Here is a 13,346-nt window from a genome sequence, read left to right on the forward strand (position 1 = left end):
TCTGCAAGATCTTTCCCTATGTGGAAAGGCCACCCTCCCCTACATCCCCACGCTTCTTAGGGATTTCTAGACCCAAGGGTAGGTAGGATGATGACCACGTTCAGCAGGAAGCAGCTAGAGGAGCATGAGACCTTCGCCCATTGTCCTTTATAAGATTATAAAGGGTCTTAGTCTGAAAGGGGGGAAACTGTTACAGAAACAGGGGAGTCCAAAAACAAACCCCAGAGTTGGCGGCTCAGAAAGAGGCAGCAGGAAGCAGCTTTCAGGATGCCCTTGCATGCCTGGAGCTAGTGGCTGGATACATTGTTGCAAAGATCCGCTTTACTTCCAAGACTCGGGAAGATGGGAGGGATCTTGGACTGTGGGTTGGTAGGGAAGAAGCAGACAGAGCCTACGTAGGGTTCTGTGAAGGGTCAGAACTGTTTGCAACACCCACTGCGTGAGAGGACGCAGTGGGAGAGAGGAGGCAGGGAGGGAGAGAGAAGCAGCTGCAGACATTTTGGGCTGGCTCTGGCTCTAGGAGGCTCTCTCTCTCAGGCTCTCTCTGGCCCTCACGCCCTCACTCTCTGGCTCTTGTGGGCTCCCTCCATGTGGCTTGGAGCAGGGGTCTCCAGGCTGCTTTAAGAAGAGGCTCTTGCCAGACTGCTTGGAGAAGGAGACGAGATCCATGCGGTTTGCAGGAAGAAGGCAGTTTGCAAGGAGGCTGAGAATCCAGACGGCCCTGCATTGAGAGCTGGAGGGCACCACAGCACAGAAAGGACCTCCCCAATCAGAACTGAGTGATTGGCAGCTACTGGTAAAGCTGAACTGTGCCTAGGAAGTAGAGAAACAGTGTTTTTGAGTTTCCTAAGACTGGCCAGGTCTGGGAGGGGGAGGCAGGACTTTGTGTAAATAAACAATTCTTTTCCTTTTCACCAAACTCTGGTATTCAGTTATGATTCTGGCGGTGGGCAATCGGACCCCTAACTAAACACACCGTGGGTTCTGTTTCAATCGGAGCAGCCCAGGAGTTCTGTTACAATGGTGTCCACTAAAGAGATAATATGGTGAAAATGATATAATATGACATGTATTTTTTGACATTTAATGTGTTTCCAGTTCCTCTGTTTTCTTCTGATTACAGTGTGGGGAGAAGGGAGTTACTTCTAAGTATCTGGGTTCTAAAAAGAATGGGACATACTCCTGTGTTCTCATTTGCATCTTCAGCTCAGTTGCAGGAACAAACTTGTTTATAATGTATTGAGTTATCAATGGTATAAGTTATATGCATTATGATATTTAAGCCTTAGGAGCCTTGCAAATAAAGGAGTGTTTTGTCATTACCTTTATAAAATTGGGACAAATTCCCTCCCAAATTTGTTTATTTGTTCCTCCCTAGTTAAATTACACAGTTAACCTTGAAAATGGGTGGAGACATTTGATTGATTTTAAAGTGAGCTTGTGCTTTTATTGTGTCCATATACGTATGTCCATATATGTAAAACTCAGTTCATTTTTTACATTTTCTTTTAATAGCTAGTGCCCACAGAGGAGGACATTGAGAAGAATCCAGAGTTGAAGAAGCTACAAATCTATGGGGCAGGTCCCAAGAAGATGGGCTTGGGCCTCCTGGCCAAGGATAAGACTTTAAGGAAGAAAGGTGTGAAGCATGATATGCTTAGAGACAGTGTGAGGGCTGAAGTACTCAAGTACTTTGGAAGACATGGTTGTTAATCCTGAGGAGAACATACTTGTTAATTTTCAGATTTCTTTCTGACTCTCTTAGATAAAGAAGAGATCATATATCCCAACACTGTTACAATGAAGGAGGACCAAAGTGGGGATGAGAAAGTGATATCAGCATTGTCTGAGGACTTGAGCCTGGAGCCCTGCACCAATATGACCACGTGGCTTTGGAAGAATCTTAGCACTGCCCAGTCTGTAAGGACTCACCTGTGATTTTCTAACACTGGTTTTGAACCATTAAGACTAAATAGAACCTAAAATAATTTCATTCACCTTTCTTTCTCCTTCATTCCATTTACTTCTGAGCCTTTATTAAGGAGAAACTGGCGGCCAGTAAAGGGAAGAAACATACTCAGTGTAGAGTTAGGACTAAAATTTACATCTCTCGTTTTTTTAGAACTTTCCACCAGACCGATGTTTCTTACATAGTGGAGCCTGTTTTCTATGATCTTCTTTTACCTTTATCTGTATGTATGTAAAAATTTCCTCCTTTTTATTACCCCTTACCTGAGGGATTTTTACAATTTCTTGAATATTTTAGTTTCTACATTTTTATAAAAGGATGTTGTAAATCCTCTTCCTTGATTGCCCTCATTCCTCTCTGGCTAATTTCACCTTGTTTTTATTTTTGTCTGCTCTTTTTTACTCCGTAAATGTCAATGTTCCCAGAAATTTTATCCTTGAACAGCTCACTATTTTGAGCTCCTCGCTCTTGTCTTTCTCTTAACCATCTCCACATGATGACTGAGACATTATCTTTACTTTTACCACAATGTCCACAGTTGACCTTATATTTCTTATATTTGGACTGTCACAGAATCTTGTCATTCAGACTTGGGAATCATTTGTATTCTCCAACCTCTACAACTAGTGGATCACTTAGTTCTACTGCCTTTTATTTTCATTATAGTGTAGAGCCCACACACAAATATATATACATTTATATATATATATACACATATATATATGTGTATATATATATATATATATATATAGAGAGAGAGAGAGAGAGAGAGAGAGAGAGAGAGAGAGAGAGAGAGAGAGATTAGTTTTGCTCATTTTTGTACTTTCCAACACGTATAGTTATGATACATACCCTTGTTTTGTTTTGTTTTATTATAGGTTACATTTGAGAGACTCATTCATATTGTATACGTTCTTGTTGTGTTTCATTTAAGTACACTTTTATTAAATATTTACTGTAATTTCTTAATCTGTTTTAACTTCGTAGTTCATAGTTTTTTTTGTTTTTTTTTTTTTTGGTAGTTTCCAGTTTGAGGCTACTGTGAGTACCACTGTTAGTAGTATATGTCTTTCAATAAGCTATGTAGGTATTTGTTTTGTATATATAAATATCATTGGAATTGGCTCTGACCTAGGCTACATATGTAAGTATCTGCCAACAAAGGTGCATGTGTGTAAATGCTTGCAGTCTACATGATATGTAATTTTTTGAATGATCCATGCTAATCTGTATTTTAGGGTTTAGATTAATACCATTGCCCCTTCTTTAAAAAGTCATCTTTTTTGCTCCTATAGCATCTTAATTATGGTCCATTTCTTAATATATTATATTATTTAGAAATTCTTTGTTTCTTATTATATTTTCTATCAGACAATTCATGGGTAAAGTCAAGAATAGAATATTACATAGTTGTTGGCTGTTGGTAGGTGTTCAAAATGAAGAACTGGAAACCAGAAGTAAGATGTCATGGACCAAGAAACTTATGTTTTTATTTTATTTTCCCCTGTAGATTAACTCACATGTTTGCCAGATGTGCTTCCAGAGGGATGAAGATGATAACCTTCTTCTCTGTGATGACTGTCATGACCATTATCACATCTTTTGCATATTGCCATCCCTTCCTGAAATCCCCAGAGGGATCTGGAGGTGCCCAAAGTGTATCATGGTGGTATGGCCTGTTCAACATAAATATTTTAAATTTAGTTCTTGGTAATTTTTTATTCCATCCTCCTGTTAATACTTCTTTTAGGTTTTAATTAGCTGTCGGTGACATGATAAGTAAGAATGGTTTCAAAGACTAGATGTTTGGTATGCTGGAAGAGACTTAATCAAGTTAGAGAGAAAGGACTATAATCTAGATTACATGAAACATGTTTAGTGTATACTAAAGAAAGTTAACCTCCCTGGGACAAAAGAAAAGGTGGAGAGCCCTGGCTAAGTTCCTCAGTTGGTCAGAGTGTTCTGACACTACAAGGTTTCGGGGAATGCCAAATCAGTCGATTCTCTCTTGCTCTTGCTTGCTTGCTTGCTCGCGTGCTCTTTCTCTCTCATCAGTAAATAAAAAGGGTGAAAGTATAGCATGAGATAAAAGCTGCTCTTTTTGGATTCTTTGCGTGTTGCCTTTGTTTTGCTGAAATATATTCTATTTCAGGAGTGTAAGAAGCCCCTTGAAGCCTTTGGCTTTGAGCAGGCCACACAGGAGTACACTTTACAGAGCTTTGGTGAAATGGGTGATTCCTTCAAGGCCAATTACTTCAACATGCCAGTACATGTATGTGACTATGGAATGGGTACATAGTTTGATGTAAAAAAGCCATACCTGTCATGGAGACTGGGGCCGATCATTTTCTACACCTGTTATCGCAGATGGTACCTACAGAACTTGTGGAGAAGGAATTCTGGAGGTTGGTGAGCAGCATTGAGGAGGATGTGACAGTTGAGTATGGAGCAGACATTCATTCCAAAGAATTTGGAAATGGTTTTCCTATCAGCAGTAGCAAAGGGAATCTGTCCCCTGAGGAGGAGGTAATATGATTTTTAATTCATATTAATAGTAAGGCTAGGGAAAGTCATCTTAGCATTTTGAAAGCCTGTGTCCTCCTGAGTCCTTCCCAAAAGGAATATTTTTACATATTACCTATAAAGGTAAGATTTACCTGTCAGTAACCCAGAATTTTGGATAAGCAGTTACCACCACTTTTTTCTCATTTCCGATGGGGATAGACACAAAAACATTATGACGACTTGGAATTATCAGCTAGGAGCCACAATAGCCCTTCAGCTTTCCTTAAATATTAATATTAAGATTACCACCAACAGGTTATCTGCATGATAGAGAAAAACATTGCTATGACCAGCTTATTCATACTTGTAGTTTGAAAGCCCTAGAAAGGCATCATGAAATGCCAACTTGCATAGGTCTTACAGAATAAATGGAGTAATGGATAAAACACTTAATTTCATCGTTAAATACAAGGTAATTTCTGTATAGTCAGAGACCCATTTGAATGTTCTAACTGTAATCACGTTAGAAATTCCTCAGTGGAGAGCCAAAAGATTTGATGCATGAAGCAGTCTTACTTGGGGAAAAGAAATAAGTAAAAATTCATGTATTATTGAAGAATTATTCCTTTTAAAATTGCTTCACCATTTGACTAGAGGCAAGAGAATATATTTGGTTTTGTATGTATATTGATTTGCATGTAAGACTTTACAAGGTAGTTGATCCAGCTACTAGAAGCACTGATTTAAGCAGGTAGAAATTTTTATGTATATAGTATATATACGTAACATATATGTTTCTCTTGATGGTTTTAAGAATCTTTGTTTATCTTTTAACCTTTAACAGATATGCATGTGTTTTATATATATATATATGTACTTGCAGGGTCTGTTTTTACAAGAAATTAGATTGCTCAGTTTTGCTTCTTTTTTAAAAAAGAAAGTATATTTTATTCATTATGCTATTACAGTTGTCCCAATTATTTTCCTCTTTGGCCCCCTCTTCCCAGTACCTCCCTTCTTTCCAGCAATCACCGCCCCTCTCTTAGTTCATGTCCATTGGTCACGCATATAAGTTCATTGGCTTCTCCATTTCCTATAGTATTCTTAATGTCCCCATGTCTATTTTGTACTACTGGTTGCGCTTCTTGATCCCTGCACTTTTTCCCTATTCTCCCCCTCCTCCATTCCCCCTGATAACCCTTCAAATGATCTTCATATCCATGGTTCTGTTCTGGTTCTTCGCTTTTTTATTTCGTTTTTTAGATTAGTTTGTTGACAGTTGTGAGTGTGTTGTGATTTTACTGTTCACAGTTTTGACTTCTTGTTCTTAAAAGAGCTCCTTTAACATTTCAAATAATAAGGGCTTGGTGATGATGAACTCCTTTAGCTTTACCTTCTCTGGGAAGCACTTTTATCTGCCCATCCATTATAAAGGTAGCTCTTGGTTATAGGTCCTTGCTTTTCATCACTTTGAATACTTCTAACCAGTCCCTTCTTGCCTGCAAAGTTTCTTTTAAGAAATCAGCTGAGATTATGGGTATTTCTTTGTAGGTAATGCTATGTTTCTCTTGAAGGTTTTAAGAATCTTTGTTTATCTTTTAACCTGTAACATTTAAATTATGATGTGTCTTGGTGTGGTCCTCTTTGGGTCTAGTTTGTTTGGGACTTTCTCTGCTTCCTGGACTTATATGTCTATTTCCTTCACCAAATTAGGGAAATTTTCCTTCATTATTTTTTCACATGAGTTTTCAATTTATTGCCTTTACTCTTCTCCTTCTGACACCCCTATGATTCGAATGTTGATGTGTTTAAAGTTGTCCCAGAAGTTCCTAAGCCTCTCCTCATTTTTTTCAATTCTTGTTTCTTTGTTCTGCTGTGGTTCACTTTATTTCTTCTTTATGTTCCAAATCATTGATTTGAAACCCGATTTCCTTCACTTCACCATTGGTTTCATGTGTATTTTTCTTCTTCACTTAGCCTAGCTTTCACTTCTTCCTTTCTGTGTTTGCTGTACTCAAGCATATCTGTCAAGTCTGTGAGCATCTTCATCACCAGTGTTTTGAACTCTGCGTCTGTTAGGTTTGCTTTATCCTCGTCGCTTAGTTCTCCTACTGGAACCTTGATCTGTTCTCTTTTGGGCCATACTTCTCTGTCTCCTCAACTTGATAGTCTCCTGTGTTTGCCTCTGTGTCTGAGGTAGAGCTGTCGTACATGTTACTTTGTAAGGGGCGCAACCTAAGGTATTCATCCATATGGGGTGACCCTTTTCACCACGTTGTTGTGCTGTATGTAGGGGAGGGGTCTGAGAGGGAACAATGCAGCATACTCAGCACTTGCCCCTTTTCCAGGGACTTCTCCCACTTCCCATATGGGACTGGTGCCTCTCTAGCTATTGCCCTGGCCATGGTTCCAGAGTGGACGGATCTGTGGATGTCCTAGGACTGTGGGGGCTCTCTAAAGAAATGAACTCTGCTGAGAGACCAGCAGTTTCTTACTCTGTCCCAACCTCCACTGGTTTTCATACTCAGATGCAATGAGGGTCTATTTTCCCTGCAGCTGTAACTGCGAGCTGTGTGGTTTAATTTGGTGCTGGGAGTGCTCCCTAGGTGTCCCTTCCTACTTTTCTTAATGTGTGACTTTACTTTCCACTTACTGGCCACAGCCACTGTTGCCGCTGCTTCCTCCACACCGCATCCTCTCCACGCTGGCTCTGACCCTGCTTTCTGTCTGGATGAGTATTTCTTCTTTATATCTTTGTTGGATTTCCATGTAGTTCAATTTTTTGTAACTTCTCATTGACTCCAGTTTTGAGGTGTTTTATTCCTTCTTAGTTTCGGAGGGAGATGCAGCATGTCTCCCTATGCCTCCATCTTGGTCAGAAATCAGGCTGCGAACATTCTTATTGTAACTTCATCTTCATGATTCCTAATCTCTGCTTTGCGTTTTCCCATTTGATTTTGCTACTGTGTTTTCAGTAATGTATTTAAAATTTTTTTATAATTTATCAAATTTTTAACCCCTTGAGTGCCATGTGTAATTGCTAAAATTTGTGCGAGAAGTACCAGGCTATTTTACTGAGAAATGCAAAGTTTATGAAAAATGTCTATAAAAACATTATTATTCATAATAACTTACTGAAATTTTCACGACATATAGTAAATATACTTCTTTTGTAAGCAATGTTCTTTGATGCAATTTAGCAAAATATTTATTGCATTAAAATTATTTTATTATAACAGTTATTTTAGAAAAAATATTTTTTCCTTCAGTATGGCTTTTGAAGTATAATATATGCATAATAGAAAACCTATGATTATAATTTGAAAAAACACATAGCAACATGGACAACAAGCAAGAAGTATGCCAAATATTGCATAAATTTTTGAAAAATAAAACTTCATAACGTACCAAAAAAATGAACACAAATGGCATTCACTCTAGAGACACATAACAGTAGATATCAACAGTGAAAAACAGTTTATGAAATGCAAAAACAATACAATAGTAGTAAAATGTTTATATATTAGCATTTATGGCTATTGAGGCATCTTGGGTGCAGCCCTTTGTCACATCTCACACATACTGTTCTCGACCTGATTTTTCTTTCCAGTTTTGAACATTACTTTCACAATCTTAGCTTTCTTTCTGGAAGCATCTCCACACCATATACGTGAGAGGGACCTGGTGGATTTTCTTTATTCCTGGATTTGTTAAAAAGACTGTTTAAAATGTAAGTAAAAATTATAACAATCTGTCAATATTCGAACAAGTATAAAAATTCAAAATTTGGATCAAAATGAGAAAAAGTTATGTCAACATATACCTGAGATACAAAAAAAGAGAACAAAACATAAAATATGAATTATTTCATTGTTACTTACATTTATAGCCATCGAAAAAAGAGTCACTGGGAGCAATGCTGGCACTTTTGGGAAAATTCATCAGTGTCACTCACAACAAGTTTGGCACTCAAAGGGGTAATAGCTAATTACTGTGAAACCAATTTTTTCCTTTCAAATTATTAATATAATTGCTTTTTTAAATTTTAGAATTGCTGATTATTTTTCCAATTTTTCTGGTCAATATCAAGGAAATTTTTCTTTTAACTTCTGTTTTACCATTTTTAATATACTGATAATTATTATCTACACTATTATTAGGTCTGTGTAGCTTAGTGTTTTTTCAACAAATTTTTACTCATTTTACTCCTGCCCCACATATTTTGTGACTTTTGTTAGTTTATTCTGAACTGTTTGTTTTTTTTACTTATTTATTTTTACTGTTTGTAATACACGTGGGATGTTACTTCTCCAACTTGTCTTTTACACTCCATGGGCATTTTATTTTTCCTTTCTTTTATTTTACTTATTTTATTTTAATTTAATTTATGTGATGTATTACATTTTGATTTGTGAATGTTGTACCATCCTCACATCCCTGGGATGAATACCACAATCATGGTTTATGATTTCTTTTAATGTGTTGCTGGATCTGGTTTGCCAGTAGTTGGTTGATGATTTTAGCATCTAAGTTCATCAGTGATATTGGCCCTTACCTTTCTTTGTTGTATCTTGACCTGGTTTGGGAATTAGGGTAATACTGGCCTCATAGAAAGACTTTGGGAATTTCCCTCTTACTGGACTTTTTGGAATAGTTTGAGAAGGATAGGAGTTAGTTCTTCCCTAAATATTTGGTAGTGTTTGCTTGTGAAGCTGTCTGGACCAGGTCTTTTGTGTACTGAGAGTTTTTTATTACTGTTTCAATTTCACTAGTTGTTATCGGTCTCTTCAGGCTTCCTGCCTCTTTTCGATTCAGTTTGGAAAACAATATGTTTCCAAAAATTTGTCCAATTCACCCAAGTTGTCAGATTTCTTGTCATACAGTTGTTTGATTTCTTACAATCCTTTGTATTTCTCTGGTACAGTTGTAATTTCTCCTCTTTCATTTCTGCTTTTATTTATTTGGGTTTTCTATTTTTTCTTGATGAATTTGATTAAAGATTTGTTGATTTTGTTAAATCTTATCAAAGAACCAGCTCCTAGATTCATTGATCCTTTGAAATGTTCTTTTAGTCTCCAAGTTATTTAATTCTGCCCTGATCTTGATTATTTCCTTCCCTTTACTTCTCTAGTCTTTGTTTGTTATTGTTATTCTAGTTCTTTTAGATGTAGGGATTGGTTATTTATTTGATAATTTTCTATCTTTTTTTATGTAGGCCCGTATTGCTGTGAACTTCCCTCTCAGGACTGTCTTCTGTGTGTCCTATAAGTTTTGGGTTCTTTTGTGTTTATTATCATTTGTTTCCAGATACTTTTTTATTTCTTCCTTGAACTCATTGTTAACCCAGTCATTATTTAATAACATATTATTCAGTCTCCATGTATTTGAATGTTTTGGGGTTTTTTCTTTGATGTTAGTTTCTAGTTTTGAAGCCATTATTATCCAGGAGAAGACTTGATATGATGTCAGTTTTCTTGAATTTGTTGAGGCTTGTTTTGTGTCTTACCGTTTTGTCTGTTTTTGAGAATGTTCCATGTGCCTTTGAAAAGAATGTATATTTTGCTGCTTTGTGGTGAAAGGTTCTGTATATATCATTTCAGTCCATTTGATCTAGAGTGGCATTTAGTGCCACGACATTTTTCTTGATTCTTTGTTTGAAGATCATAACATTGTTGACAGTGGGGTGTGAATGTTTTCTACACTGTGTTTTGCTGTTTGTATCTTTCTTGATGTTCTCCCAGATTTTCCTTATATGTTTGGGTGCTCCTACATTTAGTGTATATATGTTTACAGTGGTTATATATTCTTGATGGATGTCCATTTGGTTGGAATATTTTTTCTATCCCTTCACTTTCAGTTCATGTAGATATTTTGTTATTGTGGTTCTCTTGTAGCCAGCATATATGCAGGTCATATTTTCTTATACATTCAGCTACCCTTTGTCTTTTGATTGGAGCATTTAGTCCATTTACTTTTAAGGTTATTATCAATAGGTACTTATTCAATGCCATTTTTCCCCTTTATACCTGAATACCTTCCCCTTTTATCTCTGTCCCCCCTCTGCCCTCTACCGTCCCATCATCTTAAAGCAGTCCCTTTAGCATGTCTTGCAATGCTCGTTTGGTGGAGATGGATTCTTTCAGCCTTCTTTTGTCTTGGAAACTCCTTATTTTGCCTCCCATTTTGAATAAGAGCCTTGCTGGGTAGAGTAGTCTTGGTTTAGGCCTTTTCTTTTCGTTGCTTGGAGTATTTTTTGCCATTCCCTTTGCTCATAGTGTTTCTGTTGAAAAATCAGCTGATAGCTTTGTCAAGCTCCCATTTCTGTTATTAGCTGTTTCTCTGTTGCCTGCCTTTAAGATTATCACTTTGTCTTGGAATTTTGCCATTTTAATTACAATGTGTCTTAGTGTGATCCTCTTTGGGTTCATCCTCATTGGGATCCTGTGTGCTTCATGGACTTGCGTGACTTTTTCTCTCATCAAGTTAGGGAGGTTTTCTGTCATTACTTTTTCAAACAAATTTTCCATCCCTTGCTTCTCTCTTCTCCTGTTATTCCTGTTATACAGATATTATTATGTTTCATGTTGTCTTGCACTCCCTTACCCCCTTTTTTTATTTTATTGCTCTGTCTGGTAATTTTTTTCTACTTTGTCCTTCAGCTCGCTGATTTGATCCTCTGCTTCATCTAGCCTGCTTTTAATTCCTACTGTGTTTTTTATTTTGGTAATTATATTATTCATTTCCTCCTGTCTCCTATTGATATTTTCGATGTCCTGAAGTTCTTTGTAGTCCTTATTGAGCTTGTTGAGTGTCATTATAACCATTATTTTGAATTCAAGATCTCATAGTTTGCTTGCCTCTATTTCATTAAGGAATCTTTCTGGAGATTCCTCCTTTCCTTTTGAGTCATGGTTGTTTCTTTGTCTCCCCATTTTTTTCCTTAACTTTTCTTGTTTCTTTCTATTAGATTGCTCTGCTTTGCCGCCCTGTCTTCATGGTATGACCTTTTGTTAGGAGTCGTGTGGGGTCTGTAGTGCAGTCCCTTTGAGTTCCTGAGCTTAATGCTCTTAGGCTGCCCTTTATGCATTTAATAGGGCTCTCTGATTGTAATTGGGTGTTAGTTATTATTGGGTTGTTCATTGATGGGACCTTTCCTCTGGCTGGCTGGCTGAGATTCACTCTGTCCACCACATCTTATATATTGCTGTTCAGGTGCTACCAGAACAAAAACAAACAACCCAGGAAACAGAGCCACACGCACAAAAATAACCCCTACCCACAACCACTCTTACCAGCTGCAAGTAAACCAATATTAATAAAGGTGTAGAGAGTTTGCCTGTTATAGGAAAGGAAAGGCCCATACGAGATGACTAACTGAGAGAAAAGTAATTTTTCATGTGTAAAGAGAGGAGGATAATAATGGTAGAGATTAGAGTGAGGCAAACAAAATAAGAAAGTAAAATTTAATCCTGAGTAAAAAGGAGGAAGAAGACGGGATGGAATAAGAGAAGGTAAACATAGAGTATTAGCTTTAAACAGAAATTTAAAAAATATGTGTATTTGTGTGTGTGTGTGTGCGCGCACGTGTGTAGTCAGTAGGAGTAAAAGAAAAAAGTAACAATCAAAATTATATATATATATATATATATACATAACAATAGGGAACTAATTGAAGAAAAAAATCCACCACCTTATCACAAATGAGCTAAAATTTATATAGGTGGACTGGGGATAAGAGGCAGGAAGGATAGAGGGAGAAGGAATACCGAAAGTGAAGAATGAAAATCAGGCCAAGACAGGGAAAAACTGACATTTAAAACAAATAATAGAAGGGGCAGGAGGAAGGCAAGATGGAGTAGGAGAGGGGAACGATAAAATTTGGCTATCTAGATATGAGTTTGAAGAAAGAGGTATTAGCAGACACCTTATAAGCATCTACTGAGCAAAAATTGATAAAGGTGGAGAGAGAATAAAAAGAACCGAAAAAAGAATGTGAGATGACTGATGAAATTCACAAATGGTTCTGAAAGGCTGGAGAGGGGAGAAAAAGTATGAATGTGGAATGGAAACAAATTATAGCTGGAGAGAAAATAGAAATTAAATCCAAGAAGAGAAAGGAAGAAGGGAAATGGAGTAAGAGAAGAGCAATATATAAAGTTTGAAATAATCCATAAGATAAAACCTGGTGACCTATGGGGCTCAAATTTGAAGGGCAATATATGAATGTTAAAAAAGCTATGCAGGAGAGAAGTTTGCACCTTGTTGTGCCTAACTCTGGTTTCTTTCCTGCTGGGTTTAGTAGATCGGGGCCCAAGGAACTGTGTAGCTCCTGGTGTCTGGGGAAGCGCCTTTTGAGAGCTTTTCCTTCTTTCCCACGCGGAAATGTTCCCAATGGAATGCTCCTGAGCTTGGCATCCCACAGGTGGTGACTGGGCTCACCTTTCTACGAGATTTAGCTGGATGCTTCAAAACTTTGGCATTGGATTCCTGCTTCCCAGTCCTGAGGCTGGTGCGTTCTCATGGCGGCTCTATCAAACCTCTCCTCTTACTGCAGCCATCTGCTCTGAGCCATGCTTGTTTGAGTCCCAACACTGTGGTACACTCGTGCACCCTGGAGTTTTTGTTTAGCAAGGCTGTAGTGTCCTCACACAAGTGGGTGAGCCCATAATCCCAGCCAAGTCACAGGTCTTGCCTCAGTTCTCCTTCCAAAAGAGTCTCTCTGTCCCGCATGCTGCAACACTGGTCCCTGCAGGCCCTGTTCTCCATTCTTTCCCCTTTCCCAAAGACCACTGTGTCTCTCAGGGTCAGGGCTGGTCTCTTCCTTCTGGCACCTCTGACAGTTTCATGCAGATTCTCACTGGATCCTTCGTGG

General features: G+C 37.8%; 1 protein-coding gene across 1 annotated transcript in view; it reads left to right on the forward strand.

The window, feature by feature from the left end:
* The window catches only part of LOC149990275 (lysine-specific demethylase 5D-like), an 80,741-nt gene that overhangs the window by 11,314 nt on the left and 56,081 nt on the right, over nt 1-13,346 (forward strand). The window contains 5 exon segments of the mRNA XM_090265500.1: nt 1,520-1,639; nt 1,766-1,920; nt 3,480-3,638; nt 4,122-4,241; nt 4,337-4,495. Coding sequence (XP_090121626.1) covers nt 1,520-1,639; nt 1,766-1,920; nt 3,480-3,638; nt 4,122-4,241; nt 4,337-4,495 — 713 coding nt within the window.

The sequence above is a fragment of the Furipterus horrens genome, unplaced genomic scaffold, assembly GCF_987537825.1.
Source record: "Furipterus horrens unplaced genomic scaffold, mFurHor1.1.pri manual_scaffold_19, whole genome shotgun sequence".
Classification (NCBI taxonomy): domain Eukaryota; kingdom Metazoa; phylum Chordata; class Mammalia; order Chiroptera; family Furipteridae; genus Furipterus; species Furipterus horrens.